Raw genomic sequence first — 24733 nt, 5'->3', positions numbered from 1 at the left:
AGGTTGAGAAATGCTGCTTTAAAACAAGTCATTCTTCGTGCACCACAACCTGGAAGTTTCACTCCTTACTAAAATCCATAGCCAGAGTTCAATTTCTTCCCAGAGGAGAAAAAAAAACTGCCTGAAGAAACCCGCTAGTGTCCTCTGCCGCTGGGAATCTATATTTTTGCCTGTCTCTATGTTCGCGCCCCTCGCGCGCTCTTTCCGGCCCCGCCCACCCGCTCGCGCCAGGACACTTCCCGTCCAGAGTGCCCTGCCTCGAATCATGGACCACAATGGTGAGCGCTTGGCGGGCGTTGGAAAGGAGGGAAGGCCCCTTTTTCGGAAGACCCGACGCATTCCCCCGCTTTCGCCCCAGCCTCTCTCCCTCTCTCGTCGTCCACAAGCCGCCCAATTTGAGCGGGAGGGAGGCCTGAGGGAGCGGCGAGGCCTTTAGAAGCGTTGAGGCCTTGTTTGAAAAGAGCGGCCGGCGGGGGGGGGGGGGGGGGGGAGGTGTGAAGGAGGCTGCGCAGGCGCACTTGGGCCTTCGTGACTTGAGGCCTAGCGCGCTTTGAGGGGATTTGGGTTTTCCCATGATAAGGAGAAGAGGCTCAATTTGAGCGGGACGAGGCCTTCAGAGAATAGCAAAGTCCGCGCTAGGCCTCTTCCTCCTTGCCGTGTCTGCCTTTCCTTACCCCACTGCTTCTTTTTGCCTCCCTCTTCTGCCCTGGGAGTTCTAAGTTTTACCAGGCATTTCGCCTTCTCTGCCACTTAGGCAGAAAAAAAAATATTGTGTCAGGAGCAAACCGAACAGTTGTATTTCATTTTTTATTTGCTTGCTTGCATGCTGCAAGTCGCTTCTGGTTGCATCTGTGGCAAGAGAAGTCTACGAAGACGTTGCTCAGGGGACGCCCGGATGTCTTGCAATCCTGCGAGGAGGCTTCTCTCATGTCCCATGTCATGTCTCTCATGTCTCATGTCAGCAAGCGAGAGTCCAAAAGTGGCAGGCTCAAACCTAGCACCTCAATCCGTGGGTGACTCCCTTCTGGGCACACAGAACACTGGGCGACTTGGAAGGTGCTGAACAGACTGTGCTCTGGCACCATGAGATGCAGAATACTATAATATAAATGGGTTCCTGAATCATCATCATCATCATCACTTTATTTCTTAATTAGTCGCTCTCCACCAAGGTGCTCCGATCGACTTACAATTTAAAACAGTTTATACACAATATAAAACATTCAATATAAAAACATTCAATATAAAAACATTCAACATAAAAACATTCAACATAAAAACATTCAGCAGTGACTATGGCAAAATTTGATCCGGTTACTTAAATGCACAGCCAAACAGCCAAGTATTGAGCGCCTTTGCAAAAGGTTGCAACTCCGACATTGCTCTAATATATGGAGGCAATGAGTTCCACAGAATTGGAGCATTGATCGAAAAAGCTCTACGCCTTGTAGCTTCCAAATGTGCCTCCCTAGGAGCCGGTATGTATAGGAGATTTTCCTGGGTGGATCGAGGTGGCCGCTGATGGGGAAAAGGAAAGATTGAATGCATACAACAAAAATACCACTTGTATAACATAAACAATAATATAATTCAACAACAGTATATAAACATGCTGCACTGTTAACCTCACAGCGACAACAAACAACATGGTGCAGATTTTTAGTACAGTCATATCTTCTTATAAGTAGCTTGTGGATCAGCCGTCCACGATCGGTTTCGGCCTACCTCAGGCCTTCCTCTGGTGGACTCAAATTAATGTACAAATCAATGTTTTACTCCAGTAGCATACATATAGAACATCTGTATCATTAAATATCATAAGTTACAACACATTTAAGTACTTACAAAGTTATACACTATAACTTATGATTCTATGAGTGCTAGTGCCTCAGCATACAACAAGTCCCTTTATTTATCGTGTCAGAAGCAAATTGGGAATACAGTTATAATGCATAAAATACTACAAGCAGTTAAGTATTTGAATGTGTCTGGTGTCGCTGAAAGGAGGTCCTCTAATGTGGTACGGTCCAAGGTCTTTCGCCTTCTCTGTCAAAAGGTGCTGGTGCCTAACCAAACTACAAATCTCAGGTTTTACAACAGCACCCTTAGTTTGCAAAAGTTTATTCATGGATCAGTATTCAAAGGGATCTAGTAGCACCTTTGAGATTAACTGAGAAAAAAAGTTGGTAGCATAAACATTTATAAACTGAAGTCTACAAAAGCTTATGCTTCTGACATCTTTCTTTCAGTCTCTTAAGGTGCTGCAAGATCTTTGTGTCTAATCTTACCAGTACGAGAGATGATTGATTGTTGTTGTGTGCCTTCAGTTCGTTTCCACCCTGAGTTAACCCTATCACCTGGTTTTCTTGGCAAGCTAAGAGGAGGTGTGCCATTGCCTTCCTCAGGCTGAGAGAGTGGGAATTCACCAAATTCACCAGTGAGTTTCCAGGCTGAATGGGGATTTGATCCTTGATCTCCAGACACTCAAAACACTGCTTCAAGCTGGACCATAGCAGGAATTAAAAGTTCAATGTTGGGGGTCACAACAATTTGGCAGCAGTAAATGAATGCCACCTAGTTGCACAAATTTGTCTTGTGGTGAAAACAAGGATTGATGATAGTTTCAGTTGAGATACCTTTCCCCTTCATAATTCTTTTAGAAGTAAATTTCCCTTCTGAGGGGAAGGTTTTTTTCACTTCCTGTTCTCTTAACTATGAGTTGTTTGTAAATTGAACGTTAGCAACCAGGGGACTGCCTGTACACATGAGTCTCTGTATTAAAATATTTAATTGAAATAGCTTCCTTCACTAGAATACATTTATGGTTTCTGTTGACTAAGTGGTTTAGTAGCAACACTTGCGTCTGGGAATTTCCTGTGAGACAAGTATTCTACCATAATTGGAGACAAACCCATTTTAAGAATGTACACAAAATAAAGGTCTGACAGCATCTACAGTGTAGATTGAATACAGTTTGACACCACTTTAACCGCCATGACTCAATGTGATGGAATCATTGGAGCTGGAATTTTACAAGATATTTAGCCTTTTGTGTCAGTAAGTGCTGTGCCTCTCCAGACTATAAGTCCCAGGATTCCTTAGCATCCAGCGATGGCAATTAAAGTGGTGGCAAACTGCAATAATTCCACAGTGTAGATGAACTCAAAGTGTGCTTATTTGTTAGAACACAAACAAAAGCTTGATTCATATTAAATTTATAAGGTACATGCCTGAAACTGTCCAAAGTGTGTCAGTTAACGTGAGACAAATGTATGTGATTAGGCTGTGTAATTTGCATATTGATATTAAAGGCCCACAAACGGGTGACATTCAGAGTCTGTGTATGATGTGTATGGAAAAATTCCTATTAACATAGGAACTTCGTATGAGTCACTTTGTTGAGGTTTGTGGTGGATATATGTTGGTGTAAGGTATGCAAGCTCTTGTAAAATTACTATACACCATTTCATTTTTTAAAAAAGTATACTGTATTAAGTATCTAGAAATACTATTCAAATAAAGACACCTAATTTGCATTTGAGTTTGATGGCAGTGGTGTGGTTGGGATGGTGCCATCCAAGGCCTCCCCCTGGTGGCTTATGCAACCCTCTTAGGCCCCATCTACATTGCCATCTAATGCAGTTTCAGACTCTCCCCTGAAGAGGACCCAAAGTGGCTTAATAGTGTACGTATGATTCTTTGTTAATCAGATTTTTTTTTAGAAATCTTTTGTGCTTCTTTGTAAATATATAGGTCTAATATGAGTAATGCCTTATGGAATTAATAAATAGTTTAGAATTTTGTATGGAATCAAATGCTGTGTGTGGTGCAAAAGGAAAAAAATTGAACTATTTCTGTTTACATTTTTACACAGACAATGATTTGCAAGGTACAAATAGTACTGGGACATTGGGTGGTCTTGATGTTCGCCGACGTATCCCTATAAAGCTTATCTCCAAACAGACCAACAAAACGAAGCCTACACCACCTCGTCCTGCAAGAAGTATGAATAGAGTACCATCAAAACCTGGAGAAGAAGGTAAATTGCTTTGAAAAACAGCATATGGGAGTCCCAGAAGATTTTTTTGGTAGTTTCCAAAATCTGTTGTTGAGTGCCTTCAAGTTGTTTCTGACTTTTGACTACCCTAAGGCAGTTTTCTGGAGCTGAGTGTATAAGACTCGCCCAAGGTCACCCAGTGGTTTTCCATGGCCGAGTGGGGAATTGAACCCTGGTCTCCAGAGTCATAATCCAGTGCTCAAACAGCTTACTATTTTATATGTTTTAAAAGTCCAGTATGTACAAAATTATGATTACATTTTTCCTTTAAAAATTCTCCTCTCCACCATTTGGTTTTTAAAATAGTATTAGCATGATTATACCTCCCTATAGATGGAATTGTGTATGTTTTGCATTGTCTAGTCTGCAGAACTTCCCACGATTAGGCAAAGATGTTATGTGTCAATATGCACAGTGTGGTATTGTGCTGATATGGGCAGTATGCTTTCATGTCATTTCCAACTTCTGGCTGCCCTAATGGGAATCTGCCATGGGTGTTCTTGGCCAGATTTGTCCAGAGAGACTTTGCTTTGCCTTGCCTTCCTCTTACTTAAGGAGAGTGTGACTTGGCCAGGGCCACCCAGTGGATTTACATAACTGAGCAGGGATTTTCTGGTCTCCAGAGTCATAGAACAATATTCAGACCAGTACACCATGCTTGCTCTCCACAACCAATCACCATAAGGGTTGATTTATGTTGTTCATCAGGGCATGATGGAAAATGAATTGAAGAATGGGAAGTACAGGGTGCAGCAGCATAACTTCCTTTTTTAAAATGCGCGCCATTCAGTCGGTTGAAGACATAGCGGAGCGCTAGTGGTCTCGTTCGAGAAGTGGGAGTATAAAGTTTTGTCCTGACACAGTTCAGTCGCCATCATGTGTTGGAACAGTGAGGAGCGTGCTTTTGCTGTTGAGGCCTACTTTTTGAGCGGATGTTCTGTGATCGCAACTCAGCATGCCTTTCGGAATCGCTTAAATTTAGCCCCATTGACCCCTGTCCCGGACCAGAAATCAATTGTGATGTGGGTCACTACATTCAGACAAATTGCAAGTGCGACAAGACGAAGAACTGGAGTCCCTCGGCCCATTAGATCACCTGAGAACATTGAGGCAGTGAGAGCTTCAATGTTGCGTCACCACGGCGTTCTGCGCGCAAACATGCGTCTGCCCTTGGACTTTCCGATTGTTCTGTGAGGAGAATTCTTCATGATGATCTTCATTTCCTCCTTACAAGCTGACAATTGTGCAGGAACTTTCTGAACGTGACTTCAATTCTCGGAGGTTCTTCTCGAAGTCGTTCCTGAGGATGCTGTTGTTTTTTTTAGTGATGAAGCCCATTTTCATTTGTGTGGATCCATCAACAAACAAAACATACGCTACTGGGCTGACAACAATCCTTGAGAATTGCATCAAAGGCCTTTGTATTTACCTAAAATCACAGTGTGGTGTGCAATTTCCTCAGCTGGAGTTATTGGCCCCTGGTTCTTTGAGGAAAATGAAGTCGCAGTGACAGTGAATTCGGACCGGTATGTAAACATGTTACAGGAATTTTTTCCCCACAGCTAGATGGGTTGGACTTAGGGGACATTTGGTTCCAACAAGATGGTGAAACTGCACACACTTCAAGAGCATCGATGGCTGTTTTGAGGGAACACTTCCCAGAGTGCCTCATCTCAATTAGGAGGGATTCGGAGTGGCCGGCCCGCTCTCCAGATTTGGCCCCTTGTGATTTTTTTCCTATGGGGATTTTTGAAATCCCGTGTTTATGTGAACCATCCAAGGACCCTACAAGATTTGAAGACTAACATCCAGGAAGAAATTGCCAACATAACGCTTGCTATGCTGGCAAGAGTCATGACAAACGCCAGAAATCGGTTTACTCAGTGTATGGAGAATGGGGGACATCACCTACCTAATTTGATCTTCAAAACTATGTAAAACAAAACTTTAGGTATGCGCCTACTTTATATATATATATATATATATATATATATATATATAAAAAAATCTAATTCATACAATGGGTTTTATTAAGTTTTGAAAAAGGAAATTATGCTGCTGCACCCTGTAGTTTTTATTTAAAGACTAGCTTGAGAACCCAGCATTTCCTGGGTTATTTGAAAAGGTCCATTTTTAATTGTACAAAATGCAAAAGGTGAACTACAACTCAGATCATGCCAGGTTAACCCGTGAAACTCCGCCAGTAGTTAAAGTTTGTCGTGTTGGGCAAGTTAGCTCTAATGCATCATTGGTGGAGTTCAGTGTGCTCTGTGGCTGCAGGATGAACTCCAGCTCCCACTATGATGGGTCAGTTCCCCTCAAACCCCTCCAGTAGGTTCTGTTGGTCATGGTGGTTTGGTGTGCCAAGTTTGGTCCCGGTCTATTGTCGGTGGAGGTCATGGTGTCTCCGGATGTAGGTGAACTACAACTCCCAGAAACAAAGGTCAGTTCCCTCTTAAACCCCTCCAGTATGTTCGGATGGTCATGGGGGTTCTGTGTGCCAAGTTTGATCCAGGTTCATCATTGTAGGTGTTCAGTTTCTCTGGTTGTAGGTGAACTACAACTCCCCAAAATCAAGGTCAATCCCTCCCAAGCCCCTCACATATTCAAATTTAGGCATATCGGGTATGTGTGCCAAATTTGGTCCAGGTCCATCATTGGTGGGGTCCAGAGTGCTCTTTGATTGCTAGTGAACTATAAATCCCAGTACCTACTACTCCCAAATGCTAAGACCATTTCACCCCAAATCCTACCAGTATTCATATTTGGGCATATCTAGTATGTTTGCTAAATTGGATCCAGATCCATCATTGTTTGAGTTCACAGTGTTCTTTGGATGTAGGCGAACTACAACTCCTATAAATCAGACTGAATTCGCCCCAAAGCCCTCCAGGAATGTTTGTTGTTCATGAGAGTTCTGTGTGTTAAGTTATGTTCAGGTCCCTTAGATTGCAGGTGATCTATACATTCCAGTACCTACAACACCTTTAATGCTTTCTTCATCGATGTGGGTTATAGCTGATTTTATTACAAGAGCCAACAAATGTGAATTATTATATGTACATTAGAAATGGAGTTAAACATCTTTGAAAAATGAATGAACACCTTTATTGACCAGAAACAGCCAAGTTAATGTTTTAAGAATGGAAGAAAACTGTAAATTTTGTATATTTTTCTTCAGTCTTTTTTAGACTTTTTTCTTTTTTACGTTTAAATTGCAAAAATTGGAATGAACTGGTAGACTATTAGCCATTGGATTTTACTAATATTTAGAATTTGGGGCTTTTTTTTTCTTCCACAGAAGAATTTGACTACAACGATGAAGAACGGTATGAATGCAAAAGTGGTGAAGTATTTAGTAATCAGAGGAGGTTCCCTGGACACCTTTTCTGGGACTTCAAGGTGAACAAATAGACTCTGTAGTCTGCTGATTTTCTTACATTAATTCTTAATGATAAAGGTAGCCAGAATACTGTTTTGAATCGGAGTTTGAGATCTTGTTCTTTTAAAAAATTGATATAATATAATGACCAATGCTTTGTTACTAAAGAAATGTGGAGTAGTGCAAGTTGAGCATTCCTTGTCTGAAATGCCTTCAAGCAAAAATGTCCAGTTTGGAATAATTGCACATAGATGATGAGATATCTTACAGATGAGACCCAAGTCTAAAGACAGTGTTCATTTATGGATATAATTTTATATACAATATATTTAATAATATATTTGTGCAAGAAACAACATTTGTGTATGGTGAACTAGGAAAAAATGGAAGTGGCATTATTCCAGCTGCCCATGTGGATGGTTTTGGATTTTGAAGTATAACAGAAGTTGCAACTAAGGGATTTTTTTTCATGTCAGAAGTGACTTGAGAAATTACAAGTTGCCTCTGGTGTGACAGAATTGGCTGTCTGCAGGGATGTTGCCCAAGGGACGCCTGGATTTGTTACCATCCTGTGGGAGGTTTCTCTCATGTCCCCTCATGGGAAGCTGGGGCTGACGAGTAGGAGCTCACCCCATCTTGCGGATTCAAACTGCCAGCCTTCACGTCAGAAGTTCAGCCGGCACAAGGGTTTAACCCTTTGCGCCACCCACCATGGTTCCAAATAAAGGATAATCAACCGTTTAATGCTGTTCATAGTTTTAAATTCTCCAGAAAAATTGACTCAGGCATTTTGTAGATCTCCATACATTGTGTGTAGATTTGTGTTGACAATGGGTTTTTAAAACTTATTTACTGTTGTCTTAATAGATAAATTTGCTTGGAGAGAAGGATGATACCCCAGTACATTTCTGTGACAAGTGTGGGCTACCCATCAAAATGTATGGACGCATGGTAAGTAGAACCATAGTGTTTTGTTTTTTTTGTCGTGTCAGGAGCGACCTGAGAAACTGGAAGTCGCTTCTGGTGTGAGAGAATTGGCTATCTGCAAGGACGTTGTCCAGGGGATGCCCAGATTATTTGATGTTTTATCATCCTTGTGGGAGGCTTCTCTCATGTCCCCGCATTAGGAGCTGGAGCTGATAGAGGGAGCTCATCCACCTCTCCCCGGATTCGAACCTGCGACCTGTCGGTCTTCAATCCTGCCGGCACAAGGGTTTAACCCACTGCGCCACCGGGGTCTCCAACCATAGTGTTTAACCCAGAGCAATCACATAGTCAGATGATAGTGATAGTCCCCTGCCCCCCCCCCCCCCCCCAATAATGTACTATCACCTTGTTTCTGGCTCATGTATACAATGTGTATACATGACAAGGGGCATTGGTTTTCTTGTGTAGGCTTTTAGTTAAGGTCAACCCTTTGATCTGTCCAGGTCTTTGTGGTTTTGCAGATTTGTGTGAGTGTTTTTGTGTCAAACAAGAAAACATGGAATTGTAGGCAGTTTCCTTTTTGTACATTTATTTACAACATACACACAGTTCTTCACCCCCTCTGTTTTATTTTTGCAACCACCTTATGGATCGCTTGGCTGAAGAGAGTTACTTGGCCGAATCATTTAAAGGGCAAAGTCATGACATACAGCTGGGTTTGCTCATGTTTTGGATTGCACTGGTTCCAGCACTATCCCAAATTAAGAAAGGTTTGCTCTCAGCTCCAATACCTTTCATCCTTTGGAGAGAACTAGAGTGTTTAATTAAACAGCAGTACTCTACCTCTGATTATAGCCTGTGGAATCATGGAGCAATTCAGATTATTTTCCCATTCAGTGTGTATGCATTTTAAGGGGAAGATTTTTACAGAACCTTTAGGACTATGCAGAAGAGAGATTAGTTATCTCTGTAGCAAATCAGAAGATGCATAAAATCAAGCATAAAATTGTGCTTAATACAATAGCTGCATTGAGAATGTCCTCATAAGAATTCTTTTTGAGTAAAATAATTTGGATTGTTCTGATAGTTTGCTATTATTAGTATTTAATAATAATAATAATAATAATAATAATAATAATAATAATAATAGCTTTATTTATACCCCGCCACGATCTCCCCAAGGAACTCGGAGTGGCTTACATGAGGCCAAGCCCAACAGCACGTCAATAAAACAAGAAAGTATAAACAAAAACAACACAATGTAATAAATTAATATAAATCACATATAAATAATAAGCAATAAACAATAACACACAAGGATTAAAAAACCTATGGCCGGGCCAAATGTAATAGTTTAAAATTCAAGAAATAAACGCTGGGCATGAACAAGGAAGGATATATCTGGTAGGAGGGTTTTAAAAGAAGTGAGGAGTGCAGTCCAACTCAATCCAATAGTTAAAGTGCATTATGAGGACATATTGCAGGGAATTATTTTCCTTATTCCGGGAAGGCACACTGGAACAGCCGCATTTTCAGGCTCCTCCTAAAGACTGCCAATGTTGGGGCATGCCTGATGTCCTTGGGAAGTGAGTTCCAGAGTCGGGGGGCCACTACCGAGAAGGCCTTCTCCCTCGTCCCCACCAATCGTGCATGCAAGGGAGGCGGGAGCACAAGCAGGGCCTCACCAGATGATCGAAGAGATAGTGTGGGTTTGTACACAGAAATGCGGTCACGCAGGTAGGCGGGTCCCAAACCATTCAGGGCTTTGTAGGTAAGAACCTGCACCTTGAATTTGGACTGGAAAGTGAACAGCAGCCAATGTAGCTCCTTAAAGAAAGGGGTTGACAGCTCCCTGTAAGTCGCACCAGTTACTAACCTGACTGCTGCCTGTTGTACCAATTGAAATTTTCGGGCCGTTTTCAAGGGCAGCCCCACGTAGAGTGCATTACAATAATCCAATCTGGAGGTGACTAAAGCATGGACCACCCTGGCCAGATCCGACTTCTTTATCACCTCTCAATGTATGAAGTCTTTTACATTCCTGGCAGCTGAATAATAGTGCATTTTAAACTATATATTTCATGATCTATCTCAAAGTGTGGATCTTTCATTGTGTTAATTTGTATATACTGGTTTCTTCAGTATAGTTCTTTTGATGTTGTTTGTTGTTTTTTAGATACCATGCAAGCATGTTTTCTGCTATGAATGTGCTCTTTTACATGAAAAGAAGGGTGACAAAATGTGTCCAGGGTAAGTTTATTCATGCATTCTTTAAAGTGCGGGAATAGTCTTCTCCTTTTTTAAATGATTGCATTGCTTGATTCCACTTTTTTCCTCTTTAAGTGGGTTATTTGAACCCTTTCCTATTTTACTATAGACGGGGAGAAGCAAATCAAGTGCTGTTTGTGTTAGGATGAAATTATAGAACATAGCGATTGGCTGAAAAACTAGTTTTGGAAATTGTTGTGTTATATGAACACTTTATACCATATTCAGTAGTTGTTATTAGAGACCATGGGTATTATGAAATTTCAGTGCTCATCTTTATTTGTTCTATATTTCATATAATTGAAGAATATATAACTTTATTCAAGTGACCCGTGAATTGCTAAGAAATAATTTTTTAACGCATATCTGTTTGTATTCTACTGTTAACATTATGGAACAAATCTCTACCACAATGATTTTTAACTGTTTTATAATTGCTTTTGATACATGCTTTATTTTGTTGTTGTTGGCATCGAATTGTGCCTTTTGTAAGCCGCCCTGAGTCCCCCCCCTCGGGGGTTGAGAAGGGCGGGGTAGAAATGCGCGAAATAAATAAATAAATAAACAAACCATTTTATTTCGGAAAATGTATCAGTAAGGTAAAGTTTGCTCTCATAATCCTGTATTGGAGATGATTGCTTATTGCTACTCATATGGGTGGATTTTGGACAATAATTTCATTTCATTGTAAGAAAATTGTATGAGTGATACGTCATACATTGATTTGTTAATAATTCAATGTTGTGTATTCTGTCATTAGGAAATGGAGTTCCTTTAATATTTCAAATGCTTGCATTCCTTCTAATATACTGTATATACTCAAGTATAAGCCTAGTTTTTCAGCCCTTTTTTTTAGGCTTAAAAAGCTCCCCTAGGCTTATACTCGAGTCACGGTTATTTATTATTTTACTCTATTATTATTATTATTATTATTATTATTATTATTATTATTATTATTACATTTATAGGTTAGCTTTATTATTATTTTATTATTACATTTATTATTTTACTCTATTATTATTGGAAGGATATGTAAACACATGTACATTGAAGAAGATTAGAATAATGGTTTAGTCAGAGTTGGAAAGTCTTATCTTACAGTTTTATGTAAATATTAATAAACTGGCAATCTACTGATGCCTCAATTAATGTAATTTTATTGGTATCTATTTTTAGTTTGAAACTGACCCATAGCTGTTACATTTCCCATCCTCGGCTTATACTCGAGTCAATAAGTTGTCCCAGTTTTCTGTGGTAAAATCAGGTGCCTCGGCTTATATTCGGGTCGGCTTATACTCGAGTATATATGGTAAATGTAGAGAAAGTCTAAGTCAGTGGTTCTCAACCTGGGGTCCCCAGATGTTTTTGGCCTACAACTCCCAGAAATCCCAGCCAGTTTACCAGCTGTTAGAATTTCTGGGTGTTGAAGGCCAAAAACATCTGGGGACCTCAGGTTGAGAACCACTGGTCTAAGTGGTATTGGGTGTGAACTTAGCAGGATGTAGTAGACTTGCTTTGTGCTTCTGCAACATGAATGGGCAGTGCACTGACAACATCCTTTAAAAAAAAGGTAAAATCACACATCTGGAAATCTCTAGGAAGCATTGTTCACTTGCGCGCCTGGTTCTGATTAAGAGTAATGGGTTTTTGAACATGGAAGTGACATTCTGGTCTCTTGCAATTTTGGCAGGAAGGAGGCGCACAACCCGCAGCAATCCTCAGGTTGGAAAATTGGCCCCTATACCTACCCCATATGTAAAAGGTGACACCTTTATTGAAAATGGTTCATTGTTTTTATTGGAGAAAGTGGTTCATTGTTTTTAACAGAGAAAGACTGCAGACACTGCAAGAAGGAGAAAGATAAAATGCTCCTGAAAATTTGATTTGGAAATGTAGGATCTTGTGATTGTATTTGAGTCACTTTCTTGTTTCTTTCCCTCCTTATCTAGCTGTAATGAGCCTGTGCAGCGGATTGAGCAGTGTGGGCGAGGGTCTCTCTTCATGTGTAGCATTGTGCAAGGGTGCAAGCGAACGTATTTATCCCAGAGGGACTTGCAGGCTCACATCAACCACCGCCACATGAGAGCTGGCAAACCAGTGGCACGCCCTCCGCTAGAACCTGTTCACCCTCCCATTGTCCCTCCTCCGGCCGAAATCCCAGAGCGCTTCATCATGCCACCTGATAAGCATCACCTGAGCCACATTCCCCCGAAGCAGCACATCATGATGCCTCCTCCGCCGTTGCAGCATGTGCCTCACGAGCACTATAACCAGCCACATGATGACACCCGTTCATCCCCGGCAGAGATGTCCATGGCTCCTCCTCCCCCTCGCTCGGTCAATCAAGATACCTTTCGCATGTCGACACGGAAACACAGCAATCTTATAACTGTCCCTATTCAAGATGACTCAAACTCGGGTGCACGAGAACCACCTCCGCCAGCCATGACACCTGCTCATCATCATCCTGAATACCAGGGCCAGCCTGTGGTGGCACACCCTCATCATATTATGCCACCGCAGCAACATTATGCACCACCCCCTCCCCCACCTCCACCAATCAGTCATCCAATGCAGCACCCTCCCCAGGCAGCGGGTACTCCTCATCTGGTGTATAGCCAAGCGCCGCCACCTCCTATGACCTCTGCTCCTCCACCAATTACCCCTCCCCCTGGACATATTATTGCCCAGCTGCCGCCATATATGAACCATCCTCCTCCTGGACCACCACCCCCTCAGCATGGGGGCCCCCCTGTAAATGTCAATGCACCCCCTCCCCATCACTATAACCCCAATGCTTTGCCAAAGTTCAGTGAAGACCAAGGAACTCTCAGCCCTCCTTTCACTCAGCCGGGTGGGATGAGTCCAGGCATCTGGCCCGCTCCGAGGGGGCCGCCACCGAGAATGCAAGGCCCACCATCTCAAGCTCCTCTTCCTGGACCGCACCATCCCGATCAAGCCAGATACAGGCCATATTATCAATGATATTAGTTGTAATTTGAACTAACGTATGACATAGGAAGGATAACATTCTAAACAGCCACCTTTTAATGATTCTGACTGTTTGGACAGTTCTTTTTTTGGTTTGTTTTGCTTCGTTTCCTTGGAAACAAACTTGTGACTGTAAAACTCTGGGGATTTGACTCTTAAGGTAAATTTTTAAAGCCTTGGTTATAGGACTCTTGGCATCTGATATACTGTAGTGCTAAGTGGCTTTTTAGTTGCCAGATGCGTTTTAACAGGCATTGTACCCATAGTCTGTTTGAACTTCCCCAGATATGAACTATTTGTAATATTTCCTGAACAATTGGACATTTATTGTACCACTTTAAAGTATTTTTGTTAAATTTGATGGTTAGTTTCATTTGTGATACATTTTATTTTTTGTCAACCTGTGTATAATTAAATTTAAAATATGGTCAAAATGTCTGCTTTTTTGCATGTTTGTTTGCAATGGAATGGAGAGTAAAAAGAGAAATAACACTATGTAATACAGTTTTTGTTCCTGGGTTATAAATGTCATTTTCTAATTAGTTCCATCATAAAAATATGGAAAAAGTTTATTAAACTGCAAAAACGTTGTTTTTTGTGGAACACGCGACACATTTTGCTATAGTTTTACAATGAATATATCAAAGAGTCACAACATGGCAGCCACAAAAACAAAGTTTTTGGAGTATAACAATGACTTTCAAAGTATGTACCGCACAATTAAACAAAAAATAACACTGTATTGTCGAAGGCTTTCATGGCTGGAATCACTCAGTTCTTGTGGGTTTTTTCGGGCTATATGGCCATGTTCTAGAGGCATTTCTCCTGACGTTTCGCCTGCATCTATGGCAAGCATCCTCAGAGGTGAGGTCTGCTGGAACTGGGAAAAAAGGGGTTTATATATATCAGTGGGTTAAAGCACTGAGCTGCTGAGTCTGTTGATCGAAAGGTTGCAGGTTCGATTCTGGGGAGCGGCGTTGCCTTCCCGCCGGAGCGGTACCTATTGATCTACTCACATTTGCATGTTTTCGAACTGCTAGGTTGGCAGAAGCTGGGGCTGACAGCGGAAGCTCACGCCGCTCCCCGGAATCGAACCTGCGACCTTTCGATCAACAGGCTCAGCAGCTCAGTGCTTTAACCCACTGATATATATAAACCCCTTTTTTCCCAGTTCCAGCAGACCTCACCTCTGAGGATGCTTGTCATAGATGCAGGCGAAACGTCAGGAGAAATGCCTCTAGAACATGGCCATATAGCCCGAAAAAAACCACAAGAACTGAGAAAAAATAACACCTTCAAACCAGGAACAGAATTTTTTTAAAAAAATTGTTAGGTAGTGTAATGGATTTGTGATTTCTGTGTCATTTCCTGGATAAGATGTTTGGTCTTTTCCAAGAGTGAGTGAAACAAATGGGTCAATATTACTGAACAAGCACAAGTTTTTGAATCTCATACTGCTTTTTAAAATGTGCACTGAGGCTGAAGTCTTTTGCATGCTTAGCTAGAATGAATCTTATTGTCTTCAGTGGGATGTACAGCTGAATATACATATATACTGGATTGCTCTGTGTGAGAACATTTTGCTTCATGTCCCAGTGGAGAACACTGATGTTTGCCTCATAACAATAACACAACAGCAAACAAGCTTATATTTATTTCAAGCAAAAATTTAATCCACAGCCTTATGCATAGCTCAGATTTTTTTTCCTCCCACAATTACTTGTTAGGTAGGTTTGTTTTGTTTTCTTTTTTTGTTTTTTTGTTTTTTGTCGTGTCAGGAGCGACTTGAGAAACTGCAAATCGCTTCTGGTGTGAGAGAATTGGCCATCTGCAAGGACTTTGCCCAGGGGATGCTCGGATGATTTGATGTTTTTTATCATCCTTGTGGGAGGCTTCTCTCATGTCCCCGCATGAGGAGCTGGAGCTGATAGAGGGAGCTCATCCGCCTCTCCCCGGATTCGAACCTGCAACCTGTCGGTCTTCAGTCCTGCCGGCACAGGGGTTTAACCCACTGCGCCACCAGGGGATCCTTGTTAGGTAGTAAGGATGGCTATGTATCATTAGTTTCATGTGAAGAACATTCCTTATGGCTGTACAGTTCTTTGAAAAGTTGACGAGCAAAAGACTGTATAATATGTCAAGCTTTTTACATGTATATACAGAGTAATAGGTAAAGGTAAAGGTTTTCACTTGACATTAAGTCCAGTCGTGTCTGACTCTGGGGTGTGGTGCTCATCTCCATTTCTAAGCCGAAGAGCCAGCGTTGTCCGTAGACACCTCCAAGGTCATGTGGCCGGCATGACTACATGGAGCGCCGTTAAAATATATTGAAATATATAAAATGGTGTTAAAATATAAAGTGTGTATGCAGCAAATAAGTGCTTGCCACTGCATGCATCATACTCAGAGGTAATGACGTCTGTTGGAATTAGGACAATGGGTTTATATATCTGTGGAATGGCTGGGGTGGGGCAAAGAGCTCTTCCCTGCTGGAGCTAGGTGTGAATGTTTCAACTGACCACCTTCGTTAGCATTTGAAGGCCTGCCTGAGCCTGGGAAAATCTTCTGTTGAGAGGTGTTAAGATGTGTCTGGTTGTTTCCTCTCTGCTGTTTTGCTGTTGTAATTTTAGAGTTTTTTTAATACTGGTAGCCAGATAATGAGTTTGCATTCTAAGGGGGAAGATCAACAAAGTCTATTTGGCCATTGTTGCTTTGAACAATGATGAAGGTCAAGAAGAAGAAAATATGTTGCCATCACTGAAGAAAATATATGGAGAGAAGGGTGGAGACAGGGCTGGGAACAACCTGAAAAGAAGAAGCTTCCTGGCCCTATGTGAAATGTTAGAATGAAAGCTCTCGGGTACATGCTATCAGAACATGAAAATCTTGTCAAACTGGCTAGATGCAATGCCCATATTGACACCATATACCCTTAAAAACTTTTTAAAAGTTGCTAAAGATACAGGGCTCAAAAGTATCTAAAAGATCCAGTTAACTCATTACTAGAGGTGAGTCATCTACAGAGGATAAGAGATGCTACCAGTAAAAATGACTCACATGTTTTAGGTCAGTAGGAACCCAGATATTTGCTTTGTAGCTTATTTTTAAACAAAGGAGTGCAGAACAGAACATTTCACACTATGTTCTGACCTCTGACCCTTCATCTCCTGAAGGACTTTCCCCACTTTATTTTTGTATTGCAACAGACCTGAATTTGAAGACCAAGTTCTGTGTAATAGCAGGTACCATAAAAACGAAAGATAACAGATTATGCAGACAACATTTATGAATCAGGATAGGAACTGAAAGAAAGGGACTCCCTGAAATGACTAAGTTGGGAAACCACACAGAGGAAAAGATCTTCCAGAACAGATAAAAAAAACTTGAAGGTGTATTGTCGAAGGTTTTCATGGCCGGGATCACTGGGTTGTTGTAGGTTTTTCCGGGCTATATGGCCATGTTCTGGAGGCAATTTTTCTCCTGACGTTTCGCCTGCATCTATGGCAAGCATCCTCAGAGGTAGTGAGGTCTGTTGGAAGTAGGAAAAATGGGTTTATATATCTGTGGAATGTGATCAGCTGAAACATTCACAGGTGATCAGCTGAAACATTCACAGCTAGCCCCAGCAGAAAAAAGTCCTTTGTCTCACCCTAGTCATTCCACAGATATATAAACCCATTTTTCCTACTTCCAACAGACCTCACTACCTCTGAGGATGTTTGCCATAGATTCAGGCGAAACGTCAGGAGAAAAATTGCCTCCAGAACATGGCCATATAGCCCAGAAAAACCTACAACAACCCAAAACTTGAAGGTCTCATGAATATAACTGGGATGAAATCCTACAATGCCCTAAAATCTCTCCAAATGACTAGTTTTTGATGTGTAGTTTTTAATTGACCAGGCAAAGCCATTTGTGTCCTCAACACAATTCTTCTCTTGCAAGTACAAGCAATTAAATCCCATGAAAATATGTATATCTTGTCTTCTTTGTGTGATACTTAAGAAAAAATATTGTATACACTTTATGGGAATATTTTGCATACTGGTTCTAACATAGTTATATTTTCATCTTCCATTTTCCGGTACTTGTATTGTTTTATGAATACAGTGTTCCTTCACTTATCGCGGGTGTTACGTTCCAGGATTACCCGCGATAAGTGAAATTCCACGAAGTAGGGGCGTTATACTGTATATGTACAGTATACGTATGTCTCCTATCCGCCCTCCCTCTGGAAGATGGCCCCTCTAAATGTCAAATGGAAGCATTGATTTCAGTTAACTTAGCCATTTGTCTGAAAAATTAACACATATTTCACATTCATAAAGGCATAGAATCATAGAATCATAGAATCAAAGAGTTGGAAGAGACCTCATGGGCCATCCAGTCCAACCCCCTGCCAAGAAGCAGGAATATTGCATTCAAATCACCCCTGACAGATGGCATTCCAGCCTCTGCTTAAAAGCTTCCAAAGAAGGAGCCTCCACCACACTCCGGGGCAGAGAGTTCCACTGCTGAACGGCTCTCACAGTCAGGAAGTTCTTCCTAATGTTCAAATGGAATCTCCTCTCTTGTAGTTTGAAGCCATTGTTCCGCGTCCTAGTCTCCAAGGAAGCAGAAAACAAGCTTGTTCCCTCCTCCCTGTGGCTTCCTCTCACATATTTATACATGGCTATCATATCTCCTCTCAGCCTTCTCTTCTTCAGGCTAAACATGCCCAGTTCCCTAAGCCGCTCCTCATAGGGCTTGTTCTCCAGACCCTTGATCATTTTAATCGCCCTCCTCTGGACACATTCCAGCTTGTCAATATCTCTCTTGAATTGTGGTGCCCAGAATTGGACACAATATTCCAGATGTGGTCTAACTAAAGCAGAATAGAGGGGTAGCATTACTTCCTTAGATCTAGACACTAAGCTCCTATTGATGCAGGCCAAAATCCCATTGGCTTTTTTTGCCGCCACATCACATTGTTGGCTCATGTTTAACTTGTTGTCCACGAGGACTCCAAGATCTTTTTCACACGTACTGCTCTCGAGCCAGGCGTCCCCCATTCTGTATCTTTGCATTTCATTTTTTCTGCCAAAGTGGAGTATCTTGCATTTGTCACTGTGCAAGATACTCCACTTTGGCAGAAAAAATGAAATGCAAAGATACAGAATGGGGGACACCTGGCTCGAGAGCAGTATGTGTGAAAAAGATCTTGGAGTCCTCGTGGACAACAAGTTAAACATGAGCCAACAATGATAAGCATGATAAGCATGATAAACAATTTTGTGTATTTTTAAAAAATCCATGCTTGGTTTCTTTTTTTTTTTTTTGTATGCAACAACAGTCCTGAATTATTTTTTATTAATTTATCATTATTTATTGATAGTCTGCTTTGGGTCTTGACCATGAGAATTTATTATTTATTTATTTATGACATTTATATGCCGTCCTTCTCACTCCGAAGGGGATTCAGAGCGGCTTACAAGTAATATACAATACAATAAATAAAATAAAATAAAAAAGTAAAGAAAAAAATAAAGAAAAAAGAGTCATCATCATCATCATCATCTTCAGATATAATGAGATGCTTCTACAGTCTGTTCACACATTTTCTCAAATGGTTCATACCTCCAAATATGGGAATTTTGATATCCTGTTCCATCTGTATTTTGGTTCTCAGCCGTATTGTTTTTATATTGCTTTCCGTTGTGTTGTTATTTGTTTTACGTGATGTTTTAATTGGTTAAAGTGTTTTACATGTGTGTTTTAATTGTAATCTTGGGTGTTTCCCTTGTAAGCCTCCCCGAGTCCCCTAGGGGAGATAGTTGGCGGGGTATAAAAATAAAATAAAATAATAATAATAATAATAATTATTATTATTATTATTATTATTATTATTATTATTATTAAGGGACATCTTCCAGCCTTATAAGGGGCAATCCTTCTGGTTGACATATAAGGGACATTCCTTCTAATGAGAATTCCTTGTCAACCCTATCCGCCATGTATTGTGACGGATTTAAGAACAGTTACTTCAAATTGTAATAAAGATGAAATAATGCCAGTTGTGAAAGGGTATCATCCTGCCAACAGTTTTGGAAACCTTTTGTTTACTCAATAATTGAATACAACATTATTGATGGTATAAATATACTTTTAATAAGAATAGTATAATTCATAGAATTCATTTGTATGGTACTTTGCAAAGTAAATTCATTTGAAAATTTAATGAGATAGAGAAGAGCTTTTAAAAACTCTGAAAGTAGTTCATACAAAATATCATGTTTTATATAAAATGTAAAACATTTTGAAATACAATATAAACCAAGAACGCGATAGTGACTGTACAATGCACCTATAACCGGACTTATTTACAAATATACATGAATATAAATTACATTTATTTCTAACTTTTTGGTAATTCAAGATTGCATAAAATCAGAACTTCCACATAATTTTAATGTTCTACATATATATATATACACAGACAGACTGATATGTACACAGCGCTTTCCTGAAATCGTTCACTATAGTGGCAACGCTTCTGTTATTTCCCAGCTTTTAATATTCCGGCCGTTTCCTTTCTCATTGCAAAAAATTATGATAATTAAAATTTTGTTTCTGGTGGTGCCTATGGGCAGAAAGAAAGAAAACATGTCACCCTTTGATCGCAAGGGAATATAAGGCATTTTCGATATGCAAATCTGAGCACAGTCCTGTCCTGTTTACTGCACCTGAAGCATCTTTCAGCTTCTGAAACATGCTAATGAATAGTCTTTTACAAACTGAGGGTTGAACCAGTCCACATTTAGTGGTGGAGGGACCATGGCAGTTTTTCTTAGCCTTACTATAAGCTATGGAAATACAGGTTGAGTGTCCCTTATCCAAAATGCTTATTATTTATTTATTTATTTATTTATTTCATCTACTTATACCCCGCCCTTCTCACCCCGGGGGGGATTCAGGGCGGCTTACAGGAAAGGCACAATTAGATGCCCAAAACACACAACAAACAATACAAAATATAACAATTCAACAATTAAAATAAAACATCAATACCTAATAAAATCATAAAAACTATCTCATGTCAGAGTCCATATATCAGAGTCCATATATCCATTCCATTCCATTGTCCTTGTCTATCGACAGGTCCTTTAGTTAGTTGTCAGCATGGCCAAAAGCTTGGTACCACATCCAGGTCTTTAGTTTTTTCCTAAACGCTAGAAGGGAAGTCGTCAATCTGATCTCCCCGGGGAGTGAGTTCCACAGGTGAGGGGCCACCACTGAGAAGGCCCTGCTCCTCGTCCCCGCCAGCCTCACTTGTGCCACTGGTGGGGTCGAGAGCAGGGCCTCCCCAGAAGATCTTAAACTTCGAGGTGGGATGTAGAGGGAGATCCGTTCGGACAAATACACTGGGCCGGAACTGTATAGGGTTTTGTAGGTCAAAACCAGCACTATGACCGAAAGTGTACAATTTGGGGGTGGTGGGGGGTGTTGGAATACTTATAATAACATATAGAGGCCGTCCCCAAGTTATGAACAAGATAGGTTCTGTAGGTTTGTTCTTAAGTTGAACTTGTATGTAACTCAGAACAGGTACATTTTTAAAATATAGCTCCAGCCAAAAAATATTTATATTTTAGCTTTGGATAGTATAGGAAAGAGTTAACATCCCTGTGGTATTTGTTTTGCTGCCTGTGCCCCTGTTTGGAAGATTTCACCTCACTTTCTGTCCCGGTGATAATTGGACTTTGAAAAAATTGGCTCGTTGTGGAAACAAGGATTAGTGAGGAAAGCTTGACTGGAGACACCTTTTCCCTATGATGACTCTTTCAGGAGTGGATTTCCCCTCCGAGGGATAGATTGCTTTCATTTACTGTTGTCTCACCCCCTTTTTAAACTATGAATAATTTGTAAGTCGGATGTTTATAACTCAGGGACTGCCTGTACGTACACAAATATATTTTAGAGATGGGACACATGTCTAAACACAAAACTCATTTATATTTCATATACAACTTACACCTGTAACCAGAGGCGGCCCTAGGTAATTTTCAATGGCAAGCAAACATTATTCCCCCCCCCCCCCCGCTAAACCAATCACTGATATATATTTTCTGTTTGTCATGGGAGTTCTGTGTGCCATATTTGGTTCAATTCTATCATTGGTGGAGTTCAGAATGCTCTTTGATTGTAGGTGAACTATACATCCCAGTAACTACAACTTGCATATGTCAAGCTCTATTTTCCCCCAAGAGCGCCCCTGGGCAAAATCAACTATACTGCAAATACTTACTTTGCGTAATGGGTTAAGCCGCCCCTGCCTGTAACCTCAAGGTAGTTTGTGTACATTGAGCCATCTCAGCCATCCAAGTGACAATTTTGGGTTTTGGAATATTTTGTATTTTGGAATTCTGGATAAGAGATGCTCCATGTACCAATGCAGTTCATGAAGGTGCAGAGGAAAATGACAACTTGCTTGCACCATAATTTGCTATCCATGCCCACAGATGTCTCAGTCCTATTTTTCATCATTGCTGGAGGTTTAGTACAGCTGGTAAATCATCAGCAACTATAAGATCTATCAACCGAAAGGTTGAAAGTTCAAAGCCCCAAGTTGGAGTGAGCGGCCGACCGTCAGCCCTGCTCACTGTTTACTTAAGCAGTGCGAAAACAGCTTTAGCTGTAATTAGAGAAATTAGTTATCGCTAAAAGCAGGGGAAGTGTTTTACAACGCCATAAAGAAAAGAAGATCAGAAAATACTGGAATGAGGAAGTTCTGACGGCTCTTTGTCATAGAGGATGGAGTGACAACACCCCCTGTGGACTTGACCCCAACCGTCCATGGCATCGAAACAACACAACTCCTTCTGTTTTGTCTATCTGTGTACTGTCTATACAAATAGCAATGAATATTTGCCGTGTATGTGTACCGTGATCTGCCCCGAGTCTCCTTCAGGGTGAGAAGGGCGAAATACAAATAAAGTGTTGTTGTTGTTGTTAGATAGGGGTGAGGGGATTGTGCAGCCCAGGGGATGCACTTGGATGCCAATTGCCACGTTAACCTCGAGTTTACGTATTTATTTATATTTTTGGCACAATACAGGGTATGTGAGCATGGTTTTGTAAATGCTGTTTCAGCCCACTTGAATCAGCTTCAGATTAAGACAAAGAATCACTGAACATTCTCACATTATTTCCTGGTTTTGAGAAATGGCAAATGTGTGGCAGGTAGCTCCCCAAAGGGCACAAATGGGCAGTGTCTTTATTTAAATTTTAGATCAGGTACTTCGTTATTTGTACTACTTCAGGACAGTAATGCTCTAAACCAGGGGTCCTCAATTTTTTTTAAAAGGGCTAGGTCAGAGTCCCTCAAATTGTTGGAGAGCCAGATTATAATTCGAAAAAAATGAATGAATTCCTATGTACACTGCACATATCTTATTTGTAGTGCAAAAAACGCTTTAAAACAATACAATAATTAAAATTAAGAACAATTTAAACAAATATAAATGAATTAGCATTTCAATAGGAAGTGTGGGCCTGCTTTTGACTGATGAGATAGGATTGTTGTTGTTGTTGTTGTTGTTGTTGTGTGCTTTCAAGTCATTTCAGACTTACGTTGACCCTGAGCAAGGCTGGGTAAATTATCTTGGAGGGCTGTATCCGGTCCCTGGGCCTTAGTGTGAGGACCCCTGCTCTAAACCTAAGCAATTCTTTCAAAACCTTGACAAAATAGTTGGCCTTACCATGAATTCCCGATTACGTAATCCTCCATTTGTATTGATTATAAAATGATCTTTGTTTTCCTTTTCCTTCTCCTGTGATGGAAAACATATCGCAGAGTGAGGGATTTTTCATTTTTTCATGCAGCTTTACAAAGCCCTTGATTCATAACATTGCTGACCTGATATTAGTCATTTTTCTATTAGTTTAAGATTGTGCTCGTAATAGGAACAGTAATTTGTTAACAAAAGGCACATGCAGAGTGATGAAAATGTCCCCAGATTTTGTTGCTAATCTTTCTGATTTTATTACTGGCTTAAAATAAACTGCCATTGTGAACTGATACAAAAATTCTCTGATAATACCAGGATTGACAGAAAATATTTCACTCCCCTCCGAGGATACCTAAAACCACAAATAATACTATATAACAAAATTTGAAAAAAAATCTGTTCCTGGTTTGAAAGTCTGATTTCCTGTTTAATTGTGTGATATGTACTTTGAAAGTTGTTATTGTTGTTATTCTCCAAAATTTTTGTTTTTGTGGCTGCCATAAACTATGTTGAACTGGTTGAGGCTCTGATATATTTCTGGTAAAACGATAGTAAAATGTGCTGCAGGATGACTCGCAAAACATTTTTTTTTCAGTTTAATAAACCTTTTCATGTTTTTGTGATAGAATCAATTAGGAAATGACATTGATAACCCAGGGAAAAAATCATGTTACATAGTGCAATAGCTAATCCTAAATTTCAATTATACTTGAGCTGGACACATGATAACGAATGTTACTGGAGGACCGAGAGAGGACTACAAACACTTTTATGACAGAATATTTTTTGGATTTTGGGTAAGTGAAAATGTGAATATTGAATTCATGGAGAAATGTGCTATATTATACTATTTCTCTCTCTTTCTGCGAGTATGTGCCTTCAAGTCTACTTATGGTGGCCCATTAATTTCATAGGGTTTTTTAAGGCAAAGAATACCCCGAGGTGGTTTTGCCAGTTCCTTCCTCTGGAATATATTATATAGCACTTGTTATTTCTCAGGGGTCTCCCATCCAAGTAATAAACAGGACTGAGCCTGTATTGTCAAAGGCTTTTATGGCTGGAATCACTGGGTTATTGTAGGTTTTTTCAGGCTATATTGCCATGTTCTAGAGGCATTCTGTCCTGATGTTTTGCCTGCATCTATGGCAAGCATCCTCAGAGGTAGTGAGGTGAGGATGCTACCTCTGAGGATGCTTGCCATAGATGCAGATGAAATGTCAGGAGAGAATGCCTCTAGAACAGTGGTTCTCAACCTGGGGTCCCCAGATGTTTTTGGCCTTCAATTCCCAGAAACCCTTACAGCTGGTAAACTGGCTGGGATTTCTGGGAGTTGTAGGCCAA

General features: G+C 40.6%; 2 protein-coding genes across 3 annotated transcripts in view; one reads left to right on the top strand and one right to left on the bottom strand.

The window, feature by feature from the left end:
• Positions 1 to 189: 189 nt before the first annotated feature.
• On the top strand, positions 190 to 14059 carry CBLL1 (Cbl proto-oncogene like 1). Of its 2 annotated transcripts, XM_060778386.2 has the most exons (7): positions 190 to 278; positions 3875 to 4039; positions 7359 to 7459; positions 8307 to 8390; positions 10543 to 10616; positions 12325 to 12396; positions 12584 to 14059. In XM_060778386.2, exons 1-7 carry the CDS (start codon positions 266 to 268, stop codon positions 13617 to 13619), a joined length of 1545 nt encoding a protein of 514 aa, XP_060634369.2. In that variant the 5' UTR covers positions 190 to 265; the 3' UTR covers positions 13620 to 14059. The 2 variants fall into 2 exon arrangements, with proteins under 2 accessions (XP_060634369.2, XP_060634370.2); XM_060778387.2 differs by lacking the exon at positions 12325 to 12396.
• Positions 14060 to 20090: 6031 nt separating this feature from the next.
• The window catches only part of SLC26A3 (solute carrier family 26 member 3), a 41558-nt gene continuing 36915 nt past the window's right edge, over positions 20091 to 24733 (bottom strand). The window contains exons 19-21 of the mRNA XM_067468807.1: positions 23898 to 23918; positions 23363 to 23434; positions 20091 to 20244 (exon numbers count right to left, since the gene is read on the bottom strand). Of these exons, the coding sequence (XP_067324908.1) occupies positions 20221 to 20244; positions 23363 to 23434; positions 23898 to 23918 (117 nt within the window). The 3' untranslated portion in view covers positions 20091 to 20220. The remainder of the gene's footprint in view (positions 20245 to 23362; positions 23435 to 23897; positions 23919 to 24733) is intronic.

Source organism: Anolis sagrei, chromosome 5, assembly GCF_037176765.1.
Source record: "Anolis sagrei isolate rAnoSag1 chromosome 5, rAnoSag1.mat, whole genome shotgun sequence".
NCBI lineage: Eukaryota > Metazoa > Chordata > Lepidosauria > Squamata > Dactyloidae > Anolis > Anolis sagrei.
The sequence above is the reverse complement of the archived record's forward strand: the minus strand, read 5'-3'. Positions and strand labels throughout refer to the sequence as shown.

Coding starts and splice junctions, on each gene's coding strand:
- CBLL1 (XM_060778386.2), top strand. Junction 7,460..8,306: donor ACCTTTTCTGGGACTTCAAG/GTGAACAAATAG, acceptor TTGTCTTAATAG/ATAAATTTGCTTGGAGAGAA. Junction 10,617..12,324: donor GGTGACAAAATGTGTCCAGG/GTAAGTTTATTC, acceptor CAATTTTGGCAG/GAAGGAGGCGCACAACCCGC.